Consider the following 18,987-nt stretch of genomic DNA (forward strand, 5'->3'; position numbering starts at 1 on the left):
AGCTCAGTCTCAGACTTACTCTGCTATCAGAGACGTCAACGATACTTAGGTGGAGCCAGAGTGCCCTCTACAGGTTAACCGATACAGAAGCTTTAGGAGCCCTGCACCCAGTCATCTGTTGGTCTGCCTGCTATGTTATCTGGTAAATGGAAAGCATTACCTGCTTTATACTGCTACAAAACATCTTATGCATCTGCTTAGGAGGATTGTACCCTTATCACACACACTTAGACACAAAAAGCATTACTGCATGTCTCGTTTAAAAAAAAAAAAATGTTTTTGTAAAGGCAATTCTTAAACCACTAAAATACTTATGAGGTAACATTTCCTCACAAAATAAAAACTCATATTTGTTTTTTACTACTTATTTTCCTTTCCATTGTTCTTTAAATTACCTTTACAGGAAGTCATTCTATCAAAGTCCCTCAACTTGTGAGACAAAGGAAAAGAGAAACAGAAGGTGGCGAGAGACTCTCTCTCCGTGTTCCCATCTGAATACATTACTCACAGGCCTGATGGATGAGATCTGGCGTGTTTGCAGCATAAAGAAGGGTGTTTTGAAAAGGTTTGTTTCAGGACAGGGAGGGGGGGGGGGGGTAGCAGAACAGAGGCGAGAAGAAGGGCTAAGAAGAAAAAAAACAGGGATGCAAACAGCGACTTTCTGACCTTGACATCTATGACTTAAGTTACCGGGGAGACAAGCGAGGACCTGAATGGCGGGCCTCTTCATGAGCACTGGCAATTGTCACAACGTCAGTTTCATTTGTGTAGGTGTCTGTGGGGTTGGTGTACTGTGAGTGTCTGTGTAAGGGAAAGAGAAGGTGGTGTGGGTTGGGTCACATAACGCGTGATCGGGAAGGAAGGGGAAGCTCATTCTCTCAAACTCAATACGGTCATAGACCATTAGCGGGTCAAGTAAAAGGGAGACATTTCAGCCGGATACACACTGACACCACAGCTTCCCATGATTACTTTCTATTACCCACATATCATGAAAAATATCTGGCCATGTTGGCACCTCGTAGGCCTCGGAGATAAGGTAAACAATGTTGACGTTGACCAAACACTGAGGCGTAAGGCTGTTCACGATCTGGACACTGGGAGGGAATAAATCGAGCTGAAGTCGGAAGGAGGGGAAGCTCGCCAGCTGGTTTGTCACCTCAGTTCACATTTACACCCCGATGACATGGAAAACCCGGGCCTTGTGCTGTATCTCTCTCAGAGTTGATACGATTAACTGGACCTTTTAGTGCAGTACCCAACACAACCCACTAACCAGAGTCATTTCACTGTTCAACAGAGCAGCAAAATCTGTCAGCTAGGGGCATTGATTTTCATTCTTGGTGTGATAGTGCAACAATCACAAGTTTGCTCACGAAGTTACCAGTCCTCTGCCATGGTCTCCAGTGTAGTGTGTGTGTGTGTGTGTGTGTGTGTGTGTGTGTGTGTGTGTGTGTGTGTGTGTGTGTGTGTGTGTGTGTGTGTGTGTGTACTTTCACGTATGCAGCATATATACTGGCACCAGAGTGAAAGAGAGAACAGAGAGACTGAGACCCTGAATTGCAGTCATATTGCTGAGAGCATGGCTACATCACTCAGGGAGGTTATGGCACATGGTGTGAATCTGCAGAGAGACAGATAGACCCGTCGAGCCAGACTCTCCAGGGGCTGAGTGTGTTGTGCAGCACATCCATGGCCTGACAGAAAATCTAATGAAGAGTCTACACTGACAAGATCCCCAAACAGTAGGAAGCAAAACCAAAAGCCAAAGGCTTTATCAATCCCTAAGGTAAATGGAAAAGTAAAAACTCAAGTATATTTTGACATCATTCTTTGGCATGTCATGCCACACTTTAGTGTTAGTCTGTATGGGTGTATTGTTCAACAAACCTATGCCATAACAGCTAAAATAAGGATTTGGACAGAAAATCAATTTCTCAAGAGATTATTGGCTTTCACAAAATAGAAAAAGGGTAAATATGTTGTCATATATCACAACTAGACCTTTAAAAGAACCCTAAAGTTGGTAAGAAGGGAAAAGGAAAAAGTCAGTCTTTTTAGAGTCTGTCTATAGACCAAGAGCTCAGCCAGTGAATAAAAATGCCACATCTACATTTCATTCTGGAAAGCTGTGCTTTGCAGGCTAAAATATTACCAGAGCACTCAGAAAGTCATTCCCTAATAAATAAGGCAGTGCCCTCCATTAAGACATGTGTCTCAGAGAAGCATATAATATTCTCTGGACATTACACATCATTCTCCTGCACTGTTGCTGTGCTGCCTGCCTAACTACTGAGGTTTCCAATATGCAGGGAAGGAAGAATCTCAACCACCAGGTACGTCCATGATCTTTAAAAGAAAGTAACCCTCAGAAAGGCAAAGAGGGTTTTCTTCTTTCAATAAAAATCGGAATCAGAATCAGCTTTAATGGGCAAGTATGGGAACACATGCAAGGGATTTGACTCCCAATGGACTTACACAGAAATTAACACAACAGCTAAGAACAAGGGCAACAAAGCTGGACAGATATGGTAAAGAATAGGCAGGACTTTTATGTAAAGGTCTATATACAAGTCAAATGTTTCTGTAAGTTTTAAACCTTAGACATAGTGTAAAGAACTATTCTACCACTTTTGCAGCTCAGTTTGTTATTTTTTTCATTTGTTTTTTGTATGCTGTTTTTCATAAACGCATAATGATGATTTGTTGATTCTTCTTATTCAAATTTAACCTCAAATAACCTAATAAAATGCATCTCTTGTTCTGGTTTAATTTACACTAATAATTAAGCACTGTGACAATATGTTTAGTTCAAGAGAAATGTAAATATTATCAAATAAGTGATCTAGAAGCCAACTTTGTTTTCAGTTTTGTTTTTCTCACCTGGCACAACACACGGGAAAGCTCGAGTCCATCCATTTGGAATGTTAGGACGATTAACTACACAACATAAAAGTGTTTCACCTCTACAGGTTACCTTGCGAGGACCACAGAATAACATTGTATTCTGTTCTGTAGGTTTCTGTACTGTACATTATGCATGAATGACCATGAAGGTAAACAATGCTGCCTGTGTGCCAAGCAGCCCCACAAGCAAACAATATTAAAATGGACTGCATATAAAAAAATCTTATAAAAGTCAATCTTCACTGGATCATGGTATTCTGCCCTCCGAGAGTCACCGCTCTTATCAAACCTGTGATGACTGCAGTACGAGCAGCTTCACACAACTGAATACCAATTGCCTTTCTCGCACTCATCTCAACCCCGTCAGGTTCTTTATAGCGTTCATAACCAGATTCCCTGTGCACACTAAATTGGCTCCTGTAAAAAATGATCCAATACAGAAAGATGGGAAAGGTTTACAGCGGGTAATGGATTAGGAGTCAACACCTGTGCATAATTACCACAGTCATCATGATAAGAGAAGTCCTCTCCACTTCGCACCGCTATCTTTACGACCTCATTCTGATCGGAGAGGGATGGTGACACTTGCATGAACTCCATGCACAAAGACAAGGAGAAAAATCAGAGACATGATCTTGCGTTTGCCATGTAAAAGCAATGCATTACATTTACAAACTTAGTTTTACCGTCGTTTTAACTTTTAGTGAAGCCTGCAATTTTCTTGATTAACTGTAATAGCCTCCTCTTTCGATCACTGTCCAATACCAATCCAAAGATACAGTATCTCACAAAAGTGAGTACACCCCTCACATTTTTGTCAATATTTCATTATGTCTTTTCATGGGACAACACTGAACAAATGACACGTTGCTACAATGTAAAGTAGTGAGTGTACAGCTTGTAGAACAGTGTAAATGTGCTGTCCCCTCAAAATAATTCAACACACAGCCATTAATGTCTAAACTGCTGGCAACAAAAGTGAGTACACTCCTAAGTGAAAATGTCCAAATTGGGCCCAATTAGCCATTTTCCCTCTCAGGTGTGAATGGGGAGCAGGTGTGTTAAATTTGGTGTTATTACTATCACACTCTCATACTGGTCACTGGAGGTTCAACATGGCACATCATGGCAAAGAACTCTCTGAGGATCTGAAAAAAAAGAATTGTTGCTCTACATAAAGATGGCCTAGGCTATAAGAAGATTGCCAACACCCTGAAACTGAGCTGCAGCACGGTGGTCAAGACCATACAGCGGTTTAACAGGACAGGTTCCACTCAGAACAGGCCTCGCCATGGTCGACCAAAGAAGTTGAGTGCACGTGCTCAGCGTCATATCCAGAGGTCGTCTTTGGGAAATAGACGTACGAGTGCTGCCAGCATTGCTGCTGAGGTTGAAGGGCTGGGGGGTCAGCCTGTCAGTGCTCAGACCATACGCCGCACACTGCATCAAATTGGTCTACATGGCTGTCGTCCCAGAAGGAAGCCTCTTCTAAAGATGATGCACATGGAGAAGTGGAAGAGGATTCCAGAGGCAGCCTGTGAAGCTCTGGTGAACTCCATGCCCAAGAGGGTTAAGGCAGTGCTGGAAAATAATGGTGGCCAAACAAAATATTGACACTTTGGGCCCAATTTGGACATTCTCACTTAGGGGTGTACTCTTGTTGCCAGCGGTTTAGATATTAATGACTGTGTGTTGAGTTATTTTGAGGGGACAGCACATTTACACTGTTCTACAAGCTGTACACTCACTACTTTACATTGTAGCAACGTGCCATTTCTTCAGTGTTGTCCCATGAAAAGATATAATGAAATATTTACAAAAATGTGAGGGGTGTACTCACTTTTGTGAGATCCTGTATATGCCAAAGACATGGGCTACTAGAGGATCAGGGACATTGTTGGACAACACCGTATCTTCACATGCATGCTGAACATACTACAACTATTTTACAAAAGAGGAAAATGCATCCTGTGCAGGAATCTGGGCAGAAAGTCCCATACTCAGGGAAATCAATACCCAGGGCAAAACAGTCTGCACTCCTAATATGCAATCTAGACAGTGTGCAGAGTAAAAAAAATAAGATCTACAGAGGAGCGTCATACAAATGCCCCCCAGTTTCATCCTTTAAAAAACAGTAGGAATAAAAAGAGGGTTACAGGGAGCATGGATATGGCTCTAACAACATTTTATGCAGAGTGGAGGCAGACCAATTCAGGCTCATTCTAGAGTAGGCTGAGTTGGGCCATCTGCCAGGGATGGATGATGCTGCAGTCCAAGCCACCTTGTCATGTATGGCCATCCTGCCCTCCAGCCCTGCAGTTCACCGATTGTCACTACAGACCCTCCTGTCCTGCACTCTCCAGGCTCTCACCCAGGTGACAGTTTGAGCACCTTCTGCCCAACCTCCAGCCAAACAGAATTAAGGAAGAATTTAAAAACTCAATGAGCCTAATAATTAAACTTTAATGGAGGCCATAAAGCAACTTGACACCCTGTAAAAGCTATAGACAGCCACCATAACAGCTGTACCATGCTGGCCTGTTTCCCCTAAAATTACAGGCGTTTCTCCTTTGCAACCAACCTATTGATGTTGTCATGACAAAATCTTGTTGCACAAATTATGTGCATTTGGCTTATAAAATATATTCAAAAGGTTATGTGATAACATTAAAACAACATGTCAGCTGCAAACAAGCTAGAAACACTACAGCTTTACTTAGTCTACTTCCTGAACAGCTGACATTTTGGAGTCATTGTTAATTCACATTAGCTACATAAAAAAAACAAAAAAAAAACAGAATTCTTATGCAGTCTTAAAGATAATAAATCAACCGTTAAGTTGTGTCATACATAATGACTTGTGTCAAAATACATGACGAAAATTTCTATATTTCATCTCACATTACGGCATCAATATCTTTTTTTCAATTTGCATCATTAGTAGTATCCCTGCACTTAATGTATGACTCATGAGGAAAATGACAGAGGCTTATACTTTCTCTGTGCTCAAAAAGTCCCACACTTCATAGACAGCAGTCTACTTGTGCCAACCCTAAATGAAAAACAGCATGAGAAAATGGAAATATTGCAAGCTAGAGATTAGAAGCAGTGAATAGATGAAAGGCAAAAAGTTAAGCAAACTATCCAAAAGATCCTATCAAACTACATTAGCCAACATCAGCAATGTTGGTTTACATGCGGCTCCGAACTGTGTTACTCACTATATTTGGACAGGGGCCACTACAGCCAGAGCACGTCCAGCCTATTCCACTTGTAGGAGCCAAAAAAGCACAAAACAACAATAGTTATTTTAAGACTTCCCATATTTTGGTTATAGTTCTGATCCACTGATTTTGATTGACAGCTAGGCCACTGATTGGCAAATCGGCCACACCATGGTAATTGTGGGTGTGGTATGACTGATAAAGGGAAGTTGGAAACACTGTGTGGAGGGGTTTTTTGGAAGTCCTAGCTTTAGTTGAGACCAAACAGTTTTTTTTAACCACATCTAGTCATCCTGTTTCATCTTATTTGATATCATTTAAGAAACCATCAGTATTGTTTATTCTCCCCTGATTCACACATATGCAACATTAGCCTACAACGTTTTGGTAGGATCTTAAAGATTTATTTAGGTAGGATATGTGTGTTTAATTATTATTTTCAAACAACGACCGCATGCCTGGATCAACAACAAAGGAACAAAGGTGCATTAAACCCGCTCTTCTATAATTTTGAAACGGAATAACCACTACACCACTAATAAATATTTCAGTAAAATCAAAGTATTTTGTTACCAATGACAAAAAGAATCTGGTCTAGAATAATAGTCACATTAAATTTTACTTTCACAACATACTACTGTTGTTGAGCAGAACTGTCATAGCTGGTGAACCAAATTGTGCAGCAAAGTCCACCACTTTATGTTCTCATCAATCCAACCACCTGTACAAAGACAACTGGTGCTGCAGTATGAATAGAGTAGCTGTGGGCCAACTGCTGAGACCTTCTGGAAATTATAAAAGGCTTCAGCAATTCCTTCAACCTTTCAGACCGTCTGACAGCCTGCTAAACAGAATGAATTACCTCCTGGCCAACATGTAGCTCAATCAGAGCCTGGATGTCTGGCAGCATTAACTGCTGCAGTAAACTGCCTGCCTTTGCTAGAACAGTATTCAACAGTTTAAAACAAATGCCTGCAATGCTCTCTCCTGAACCTCATTTCCATTCTCATATGCCCTATTTTTCTAGTCACTTAGTAAAAACACTGCTCACCTTATCCACTGTCTTAACCTGGATTTGTTTAAGATATTGACTGTAAATAACAGACTGGCAACAATATGGGCTATACGTACAATTAAATGTCAGTCTATACTATAACAGGAATATAACACCATGTGTACTCAATGATAAGTTAAATACAAATTCAGACATATATCCATATAGAGCTTAGATACAACTAAATAGAACACAACAATATAATTCAGACATGTAGCAGTTATCACAAAACTCAGTACAAAAAAACTGAATTGTATAATATCAGCTACAAGTGCTACATTTGTAAAAGGTCAAAATGATAAAGAAAGACAATTGCCATGACATTTAGGTGTGTGTCAGGTGTTTGTGTACTAAACTGCATATTTGTATTTTTACATGATGCTGACAATGATTCAGAATGTCATGTCAGCTTATCCTCAACAGGAAGGGTATTTACATAATAGATTAAATTCATTAGCCCTATCCAACAGAGCAGTCTGTTTTTCACATCTATTAATCTTGCATAAATTATAGAGTATTAATTTCAAACAAGATGCACACTGCTTAGTAGACTGCAGTGTGTGTGTGTGTGTGTGTGTGTGTGTGTGTGTGTGTGTGTGTGTGTGTGTGTGTGTGTGTGTGTGTGTGTGTGTGTGTGTGTGTGTGTGTGTGTAAATACTGCATGAGGAAGGAAGAGTTACGAAACAACTGCAGAAAGCTAAAGTAGACCATGTTTAATCTACTGCTGCTGCTGCTATACAGCTATGGTGTGGGACTTTCAAGTCTACGTATAGCTGCAAAATGGTCCTGAGCATCAGCTGCAGAAGCAACAGGTAAAGCAATCTTTTAGCACCACTGACTATTTGTGTGTAGGTTGTGAGCAGAGTAGACTGCAGAAAATTACATAACAGTAGGACCAATCTCTGAGAATTGGCATTTCTGCTTACCCTCTCTGATTCTGCAACCTTTTTTACTCACTGTTACAAATCTCAACGTAACAGCAGCATGAGATATGTGACCACTAATCATTGCAGCACACACATGCCACATTTTTGATGATGAAAGATGAACAAATGAGATTAATATAACTGCCAACCAAATCAAAATAAATTCAGTCAGTAACCTTGTGTTTAACTGGCAGGAGAAAGAACTGGAATTTGAGTAAGAAAAGGTCACTGCATTTCAGCCTATGAAAAGTCAGATCAACAAGAGCAGATGTCCAGTTTAAAATTTGCCTCAGTCACACTCATCACTTGTGTAATGCCTCAAGAACCAGCACTTTCGGAGTCTTAACAGTAGAGGGCAGCCAAGGACCATTTAATAGCAGAGCTGCCTTCAAGCAGCAAACACCTTCCAAAGGTCAAAGGGCAGATCCTTACCAGCATTGACTATGACATCCACCTCCAAGACAGTAATATCTCCTTTGTAGAGAGATACTTTATCACTCAGTCCTCCTCCACCCGTCAGCTCCTTCCCGTCCTCTTTGCCATTGGCTGAAATAAAAAATAAATAAAAAAGAACTTCAACTCGTTGCATTCATTAAAAAAAAGAATATTAAAATATTACAATGTCACTCAATAAATACACACATCTGTTCCTTTGAATAAACACAAAGCAGGTTAATGAATGGTTCTCAAATGTACTTGAAAATACAAAATCTTAAACGTGATTAAGTTGGAGAAAAAGACTTAATTCATCCATTACTTCAGTTTCCTATATAGCAATACTTCATATAAATTATTTTAAAATACAAAATGGACAATACTGTACGTACTCTGGTATCAAGATTCCAGGTAGTGTTATTACATGGATACTGTGAATTTGAATTCAGAATGTGCATGCTTCTAAAGTAGTCATCCTATTGTAAAAAATAAAAAATAAAACAAAAATAAGAATCTAAATGTGTGATGCAATTAGTGGAAATTTCTATTAACTAGTATATTTATATTTTGTGGATAACAAGCCAGGCAAGTTTAGCCATGACTATTTTGTAAAGTCTATCTCCTTTTAGAGTGGAGCCGAGCAATGATAATAACCAAAGAGCTGTGAATCAGCAGTTATACTAGTTCTTAAGGAAAATGCATCAGCTAAGAGCATCCCAAACGGTCATAAAAAGTTATTATGCCTTGTTTAATTTAATGTAGAGAAGAATATCACAGCAGATGTGTGCATATCACAAAGCACTCGTATACAAGTTCCTATTCTACCTTACTTCACTGAACATCAATTGTAGTCCATGGAGGTTGTATACCAGTGTCAGATGAATTGCCACCACCATAAACTGTATGTTTTGAATAGCTTCTCGCTGGCATACATCTTATAACCCCCTTATTCCTTTCAATACATGACCTCCCTGCCGCATCAGGTACCCATCAGAGTACTCATATTCCATGTAAAGCCAATTACACCGACAACTTTATACAACAGTCTTTCAATAATTTCTCACATGTTATTTAAAAAAGGCAGAGATGTGTAGCCTGGGAAAACCCTGACGAACTTCTGGCAAATTTGAGATTTGCTCTGCAAGTCCGTCTGGCCAAGAGCCAGAGTTCAAGCCCATTTCCAATTTTTCCAAATTGAGGCACCAATCACAACCGTTGAGGCGGGCTTTAAACGATGACGATAGCGCAGAGACGGCGAGCAGCTTTTTGTTTACATTCAACATGACGGCTACCGAAGCGCTGCGACCCGTTGATGCCGCTGTCGCCGCTACGTCACCCGGATCGTCGGTCTGATTGGTTGAAGGACTATCCAATTGCACCCAGAGGCGTCTGTCCGTTGGTGACGCCCCTTTGGAAATGGGCTGCGAATGAAGCTTGCCCAGACCCACTCTCAGTTACAACTGAGAAGGGTCTGGTGTTAACCAAGACCAAGAGATGTGTAAAGATCCTGCAGAATATCGTGCCAAAAAAATGCTGCTACTTGCAATCCAGTATTCTGAATCTAACAGAGGTTTGCTTATTGTTTAAAGGACAAACCTTATAGCACAAGTCATATTGCTAATGAGGTTTTTAAGGTGGGTATTGAAAAATTACTTAAACATACTTTTAATAACAGTAACTTTGTAGCATCATTAGTTACGATTTAGAATGAGTATTCAGGAATACCACAAGTACTTTTAAAACTAACTTTTTTCCAACGTACTGTAACCTACAAGTCTTGAGTCTTTATTGGTGTGTTTGACTGTTCTAAAGCTCTGTGTCTGGTGAACAACTAGACATTTCGGATGTTTGTACTGTAACATTAGCGAATCACCTTTTCCCATCATCCAAATCACATTTCTTAAAAAGGTTTACTTTGATAGGATACTCTGTGGTGATACATGTATAACGTAAAATTGAAAATTGAGTATGTAGTTTGTTCCAACTGCATAGTTTGTGGATTTTGTGTATGCGAGAAATTCTAAGTATGCAACGTAAGCTTACTGGACATACTCACAAATATCAGTGTGTCTAAATGCACAAGAACTACTAAAGCTACTTAACATGAAACATAAAACTGAAGCAGCCACTAGAATCACTGAATACATATTTTTCGGCTGGGCTTTGTAAACCGTGCCATAATGTGTCAGTTTATCAGCCGCACCCAACTCAACAGGCATTCAGCAAACAATAAGATGTCTCTCTTACGTCTATTTTCCTCTCTCCAGGATGGGATCTTGTCCAGACATATATAGTCTTGACGTCGATACTCCTTGCGTCTCTCCTCCCGATCTAGACGAAGCAGTCTCTCTGGGGAAGAAAGACACCATACATTTACGTAAGTGAAAATAAAGCTGGTCCCATCGAAGAATAAAAAAAGATAAAGGGGAAATAGACTTGGTACTGGCACAGACAGTTAATAACAAATGTAACTTTTAAGCCACAAACTTACTTAGGACATTAAAAAAAGCCTTAGAGATCTATATATCTTTTTACAATGTCCCAGCAAACTGTCTCCCAGCGTACTTCCTTTACTTTACTTCACCTGAACACCACCTATAGGACAGTTGCTGGTCCTGCACCAACTGAGGTTGGCCTCTGACCAGACTCCTCCTCCACTGCTCACCTGGTAATGTCGTCATTCAATCATCATCATCATCATCATCATCATCATCATCATCATCAGTCATGTCCCACTCCTCACTGCTCCAGCTCCACACCTCCCTGGCTCTCTAAATTGGCTCTATGAAAAATGTAGTCTTCAATAAAGGGATATTTAATAACGTGACACTGCTTCATGAATTAAAAAGTGCAGGGTCAGCATTAAAAGAGCACCACTGGAGCTAGCAGGGATTCTGAGTCTTGCTTGAGTAGTGTAGCTGCTTGCCATCCAAGACGTCTGAACACAAGTACTCTGGTTGAATGGCAGTCTACCCCACTTTCTACATCGGTGGTTCTCAGCCATGTGCCATGGAGACCCAAAACAATGCAGGCTCTCGTTCCAATCAGACACCTCACCACCAGTTGATTACACTCATTAGTCCCTCTTCTTTAGTTGTGGGAGTGAAAACTGGCTGGAATAAAAATGTACATACTCTTGTGTCTCAATGGCTCTTAGATGAGAACCACCGCACTATGTAACCCTGCCTAAGTCTCATTGCACTCTGAACGGTTTGTCCTACCTCGCTCGAGCTCTGTACTGCTCTGCCCCTACACTAAGTGACGAGTTACATGACTTTGTTATCAACACTTTGCCAAAGAACTTAAATGATTTGAACTTTTAAAAAAATCCCATTTCTGGTGCACCCTGGTAGCTCACCTGGTTGAGCGTGCACCCCATGTACTAAGACTCAGTCCTTACCGCAACAGTCCAGGTTCAATTCCGAACCGCAGCCCTTTGCTGCACGTCATCCCCCTATCTCCCCCATTCCTGTCTTCAGCTATCCTGTCTAATAAAGCCCCAAAAAATAAAAAAAATAAGTCTGCTTTTCACCATCTGTGCCGCCAAAGAGAAGAAAATCTTTGTCACTTTCCTTCCTTACTTAGGAATTATTTTACTCTTGGGGAAGTAGAAGGGTACATTATCAGATCTCTCTCGTAGACGTAATGAATGCTGGATGTATGGAGTCGTAACTGCAGAAGATTGCCAGGGATGGATCAGGCATGCAAAAAATATTCTTTGACCAGGAGTATTAGAAGAGAGGACAGAATGTGTAATGTGGATGAGAACTGCCAAATGCAAAAGACAGGGATGACTAGCACTGTTCTATATCTACTACTATATCTGTCCTACACACATAGTGAATATGAATAGTTTTATATTGCATCACTAGGATACAAATGACACACATTATGCTTGTTGGAGCATTTCTGATTTATTTCTGTTACATTAACTGTAATGTAGCATAATCCATGCAATAAAGAAGTGCCCTTCTTTTTGTTGTGCTGGAATATTGGTTTATGTTAAAATACATACATAAAAAGATACAATAGTGATACATATTTCGGGTACAAGATTTGATTCTGAGATGTGTATGAAGTGTTTTGGTTGCATTTTGGATTAACTGCTGAGTTTCAGTTTTGAAAAACTAAATTCAGTATCGAGAAATGTGTTAGCAATTCCAAAAAGCTGCAAACTGCTTCTAGTTACCTAAGCTGCTGTGTGCAAGAAGTGTGAGTATTTGTGGTTATTCTTTGTTTGGTTTACCAACAAATCCCAACATAATTGGCTGACATTAGTACATCACACAGCTGCTGCTTAACCTTTGTACTGCTGTATCATTCTTGGGTCCTCACAGCTTGTGTCCTAATGTTCATCTCCACTGACTGCAAAAGAGCCTCAACTTGCTGTTGTTTCTCCAGACAGGACTGGGCTGTTCTGCAAAACAAGCTTCATCCTAATTACGTGCTCCACTGTGAAATCTTTGCCAAATATACACCCCAGTGCACAGAGTGTGGACTTTGGTCAATTAAAAACATCCCCACTATAATAACAGTTTAGGAAAACTGAATGTGATATGGCACTACACAAACGCATCATATTACTTTACTATATTAGGTTATTTACACACAAAAAAACTCAGGTCTGGTACTACAATCAGGGGTTTTGTCGAACTCAACTTCACTAAGGGCCACACTGGAAAATGAGAATCGCACGAAGGGCCAGACATGTTTGACATGATTTTTTTCAACTGAAAAGTTGAATAACACCTTTAACTGTATTATTTGTGTCACATATAGCTTTCTCACTAACAGTTTGGGCGACATAAAGCCCTACAAAGTCAGCAAAGAAATTCTTAGCCATCATAGAGTTTAGCAAATCAAAGATTATTATTTTTTTTTTTTTTTTTTTTTTTTTTACAACAACCTGTTTCACAGCCTGAATATGTAAACTTTCTGGTTCTGTGGCAATTTCTGAGCCTCAAAGTCTTCTTTGAGTGTTGCACAACTGCAGTCTGTAAAACAGTTTCCCGTCTTTTTGGTTTGGCTCACATCTAGGCAGGCCAAAATCTACTGTGAACATAAATTGATATGTGGGCCGGATCTAAATTTGCGAGGGGCCGGATTTGGCCCGCGGGCCTTGAGTTTGACACAGGTGCCCTACATCATAGGAACTGTGGTGCATTTCTTTAAAAAGCACCATAAGTTATGAGACTTGAAATACACAAATGAAAGCCTAAAATATAGGAGGCAGTAGAGGTGGACAAGTGGTAAGAAATACAAGGATCCTTTGGTAGTCTTTTGGCAACATGCTGCAGTAGGTGAGGCTTATATTAAAAAGGTATTTCCACAGTGGGGGATATCCATTGTATTCCTTACATATTTTCTCTCCTTCTTGCCCACTTCTGTCATTCCCAAGGCTGCTTTTATTCTACATGGATGAATAAAAGGCAGTTCTGAGGTTGAACACAGCAAAGCTCTCTGGACTACACTAAAGCACTTCGTCACTCACACAACCCTGAACCAAATTCTAATGATAAAAAAACAAAAAGGAGATGTGACTGCCTGTCACATAACATCTCATTTATGTAGTCTTTTAATACCATTTATATTCCTGTTTCATGTTTCCTTATTTAGTTCATTTTGTTTATGAAAGATGTCAACTTCAGAATAATCCTGACAAATCTCTGCATGTTTTACCCCATTTTAATATATGGTTGATTTTGCCAACACAACTTACAATAATTTAGCTTTGTTGGTACTTTCCCAAACAGGCCTACAGACTAGCCCTGGGTCAAACCACTATTTAAAAAAATAATCACTTTAAAATTCTTTAAGTTTCAGAATTTCTTCAACATTTTGACTTGCCTTGATCTCCTTTTAACGCAATTTGAGCTAGAGGGGTGTATGCTCAGAATATAAAATCTGATTTACTTTGATGTTCACTCCATGCTGCTACCTGCTTGAACTGGAAACGGCTGGCGGATATTAATTATTATCTTTGCTCAGAGAATTTAAATGACCATTATGAAGATTTTTTACATACACACATAAAATAATTGCAGTGAGTCAATGGGCTTGATGGCGAGACACTGAATGAACTGCAGTATTTCTCAATAAAACCGAGCCACCATAACATTTTAATTAATAACTTGCCAACAATATTAGCAATGATGACAACGAATTCTTGTTTCAGTTATTAGCCTAATTGAGGCCACATTAATGCTGAACAGAGGCCAGGGCTGGAAATTTGTCTGAACCATACCACCACCACATTCAGCCAAAGTGATATGATGAGGAATACAGTGGCTGCATTCAATTTCGGTGTTTACTAGTTGCATGGTTCTTGTATTGTGCATGCTCACCCAGTGACATGGTGACAAGGTCGCATAAACGAATGAAACCAGCACTAATTAATGTGATTAATTACACCTAGCTGTAACAAGTGTCAACGTCTACCACGAAAAAGCTTTACGGAGTCACATAAATGAATAACTTATGAATATCGATAGGGTTAGCATGTCTTTCTTGGCCCTTTTGAGCACAACAGGTCGATTCGTGTCTCTGAAACTGAAAAGCAATTATTAGAGTGAAATAGGTGAGTTTCATACCTAGCAACATACGCAACTTTCACGGTGTTTGAAACGAAGGAACAGTCCTCTGAAAAAATTATAAATAACGACGTTTTAAACTATCAGACACTCCGTTCCTTTGTTTTACTACGGCGGGTCTGCTGTTTGGCTACAGCAATGTTTGGTAGCACAGAAGGTTGTTCGCAACTCTGAGCCAACGTTACTGTTGTTGTAGCCTATCACACAGGTGGAAGGCAGGATATGTTAGTTAGGAGTACTACAACAGGTAAATAAGGGTTTGGCAAACATTTGCGAGAGCCTTAAATGTAAGCTAATAAGCAGGCAAGAGGTACTATGTGAACAGTGTTGTTGCGAATGTCAAACATTACGGACGGCAGCCAAAAAGAGGCGCAACATCATTCTGACATCTGCACATTCGCCGTGCGTGATTACCGAATATAAGTAGTGTCACGGCGACACGTAGAAGCCAGAAAGAGGGGCTGTCAATCTTCTAGCATGGTTACATTCATGTTGTCTGCCATATGATGATAGCCTCATTCCTCCCCAAAACAAGCCTTACCTTTTTCAGTCTTCCAGTCCTTTTTCTTTTTGCTCATGCTGCCGGAATGGTTTGACTTCGAATGGTTGTTTTTTGACTGTGGCAACCCCAGGCTCACAGTGAATAGTGCTTTGGGGAAAAACTGAATTGTAAAGTGAAACAGGCTCTGGACGGTTGTCTCACCTGTGCCGCTGTCAAATGTCTATGGACCTCAGTTGGCTCAACCTACCGTGATTGCGTCGTAAATTATGTGTACGAATCCTAGCTAAATGATTGGGTGTCTAAAACGAGGAAGTGGGCACGCGATTGGTCCGACTGCTCAGTCATTCAGATAAGGACCACGCACTTGGGAGGCAGGGTAGGTTGTTTCCGGCGGTTCATCCTCCTCTTTGGTGTGAGGTGTTTGGCAACTAACGCATGTCCACTCTGATGCAAACTGCACATATTGGAGTCACTACAAGTACACTTAGCGAGGAAACAGTCCCGGAAAATTAAAATAAATATCTTTATTTTTGACAATATACGACAATGTAATGCAGTATTTTTAGTTAGAATTTGATCCCATTGCAGAGAAAAGTGTATTGATGCAGGTGCATGATAGGCTATGTAGATTTGTATTGTATGCCAATATTTTTATAACCTACCTAAATCTACCTCTGACTAGTCCTGTTATTGAAACATTTGTGTTAGAACAAAATAAATTAAAACAAATGACTGTTTATAAGAACTCTCATGATAGTTGTTGCATAATATGTCCAGATTTTCATGATGGGCTAATTGTTCCTAATATGCTTGCACCTTGCCTTGCATTGACCCTGGACTGTAATTGTTTGGATTAGCAACATGAGGACAGTTTGTTAGGATACTTTTGGCCTGTAGTATCCAAGATAACTATTATGAGACTTTAATAATTGTCACTAAACACACAAAAGGACACAAATACATACTAACCTGCTCCTTCTTCATGGCAGAGGACAGTAACATAGATCAGATCAGACCAGTTTGGCTGTCATATGTGAGAGGCTGGTTCCAGAGACCACCGTCTGTCATCTGTTGTGGTAGATCTGCTCTGGTCCAGACCCATCTGCTCCTGAGACCGCTGACTATTATCTGAGAGTGGAAAATGTCTTTCATCCAAGCTGTACTCTAATCCAGATCCGGATTTTTTAAATTGAGGGTTATTTTAGTGAAATCCAATGCTTAGTTGTTACAGCTGAGTAAAAATGTTTTCAAAAATACATTTATAACATTAACAGCAAATTGACAGTATAGGTGGAAGCTATGTTCCTGTTCCATTTGGGCTATTATATCGAAAACTCACATCACAAAGTGCATTTACGTTTACCAGAACCAAGGTGGCAAAATTCTTAGTGTTCACCAGACGTATAAACGGTCAAATTAAAGATCTTTATCTCATTGAGCTATCGCCCTTTTAGGGAAATTAAGACACAGTAATCAGCTCTCACATCTTGCACAGCGATTCATAATTTGTCCTTGTAACATCCTTATTAGTTTCCACTCTATCTAATATGGATTTACGAAATATTAAAATAGTATATATCAGTGACTGTTCTATTTAAAACGACAATGGGACATCTACAGATCATAGCCAGGGCTACAGGGCTAGCCAGAGCCCTGATAATATATAGCAAATTAAAGTATCTTCCTTTACCCTACATTTAAACAAAGATGAGATTTGAATGAAGTGGCCATTGGAGTTTTTACGTCTGTACTATTTAAGCCAAACCACTAGATGTCGATCTTGCAACATTATAAGCACCAGTGCACACAAAGTGCTTCTGTTCAGAAACTGAGTGAAGACATAACTAATGGCCAGAGTTGGAATCACATAGAATATCTTGAAAGAGGCTTGTGGTACTAAACTAACCCTATTGACAGATGTTTCACTGAGGCATGTAGGGACTGCTGTTTTTAGGCAATCTTGCTCTAAATAAAGCTAATATGTTCTCTCTAATATTTTTATATCTAAGGGGGGTATATTAAGAAGGAGACTGGACTTTTGGGTTCAAACCACCTTTTGCCAGCAAGCCTCCCACCCTGCTGAAGCGTCCTTGTAAAAGATGCTAAATCCAAAGTGTGGCCCTGACCTCTGACCTTTTCTTTCTCTATTAGGCTTGAGCAGACTTGAAAATTTCAAGCATTGCTGTTTACACTAACAACTTGTTATACTATTATACTATACTGAAATACACACTAAAGATTTAGGTATGAGATTAAAGCCCCTACGCACCCATGTCACACAGGTGTTTTCACTTATGTTGGCTGATTAGACCTCTTCTTGGCATGTGCAATCTGGGGGCTTCATTGACATCTCCCCTCGCTCTCTTGTTAGTGTTGTTACACCTGTTAGAGCAGGAGAACGTACCCTGTTATCATTCTTATTGGTCCAAATCACGTTATTTCCAGCACTAAAGGGTCTAATCAGTCAGTCCTGTGTGGGTGTGGAGGGCCTTAAAGTGTTATTGGATGTTGTATTGTGGATTCCTGGGTCCAATCATGATAAATGGCTTTTTTGTCTTTTTGTGAATTTGGTCACCAATTACAAATCAACTAACAATAATACCGTGGACTTTGCTGGCTTTTTCGTTGTTGTAACTGAGGGTGATTTCAAATAATGACATTGTGTCTAGTATTTGCTAGCTACTGTATGTCATTATTTGATCATTGTGGTTTAGTACTTGTTCAACAGGTGTAATGCAGACAACATGATGAGCAGCAAAAAAATCTTGGCTGGTTGTTTCCAGTGACTTGCTGATTGTGCAGGGCACAATCTGTATACGCCAAACATTGGAGGATCTATTTGTGTAAGACTGCGTAGGCAATTGTTATTGTCATGGTTACAGGGAGATTAAGCCGCTGGCTGTACCTACAAGTCAATAGCAGGAACATTGCATCGTCTAATCTCTTGTTGGCTTGATACATATGTTTTTCATATCCTTCTTATAATCATAGCAACATAATGCACAGCAAGGAACACAATTATCTACAAAGAAATGCACAAAATTACCCGTAACTTAAAGCGAGCCCAGGGGCTAATGGAATTATAATTATGGCAATTGTTGTTTATACCTGTTCTTATGTCAATATCCTTTGATGGGTTTTTCAAACTATTTGGGTTTTTAAATGTCTGTGAAGGGATTATATCATCATGCCTAATGATAAGACACATGATTTGTTTAGTAAAGTAATTGGTGGTTTCACAGTAGTTCAAGCCTATGTAGACTAAATACTTTTTTTGTGTGGCATTTTAGGCCTTTATTTGTATAAGACAGCTTAGACTTTAAAGGGGAGATAGAAGGAGAATGACATG

The 18,987-nt window shown here is 39.8% G+C and overlaps 1 protein-coding gene across 3 annotated transcripts in view; it reads right to left on the minus strand.

The window, feature by feature from the left end:
* Window positions 1-15,892, minus strand: part of macrod2 (mono-ADP ribosylhydrolase 2) — a 433,012-nt gene extending 417,120 nt beyond the window's left edge. For 2 of the 3 annotated variants that reach the window (XM_039783426.1, XM_039783425.1), the window contains exons 1-3: window positions 15,678-15,892; window positions 10,794-10,895; window positions 8,544-8,657 (exon numbers count right to left, since the gene is read on the minus strand). In XM_039783426.1, the coding sequence (XP_039639360.1) occupies window positions 8,544-8,657; window positions 10,794-10,895; window positions 15,678-15,714 (253 nt within the window). In that variant the 5' untranslated portion in view covers window positions 15,715-15,892. The remainder of the gene's footprint in view (window positions 1-8,543; window positions 8,658-10,793; window positions 10,896-15,677) is intronic. The other variant, XM_039783424.1, reaches the window with a different exon arrangement.
* Between the last annotated feature and the right edge of the window lie 3,095 nt (window positions 15,893-18,987).

This window comes from Perca fluviatilis, chromosome 19 (genome assembly GCF_010015445.1).
Source record: "Perca fluviatilis chromosome 19, GENO_Pfluv_1.0, whole genome shotgun sequence".
NCBI classification, from domain to species: domain Eukaryota; kingdom Metazoa; phylum Chordata; class Actinopteri; order Perciformes; family Percidae; genus Perca; species Perca fluviatilis.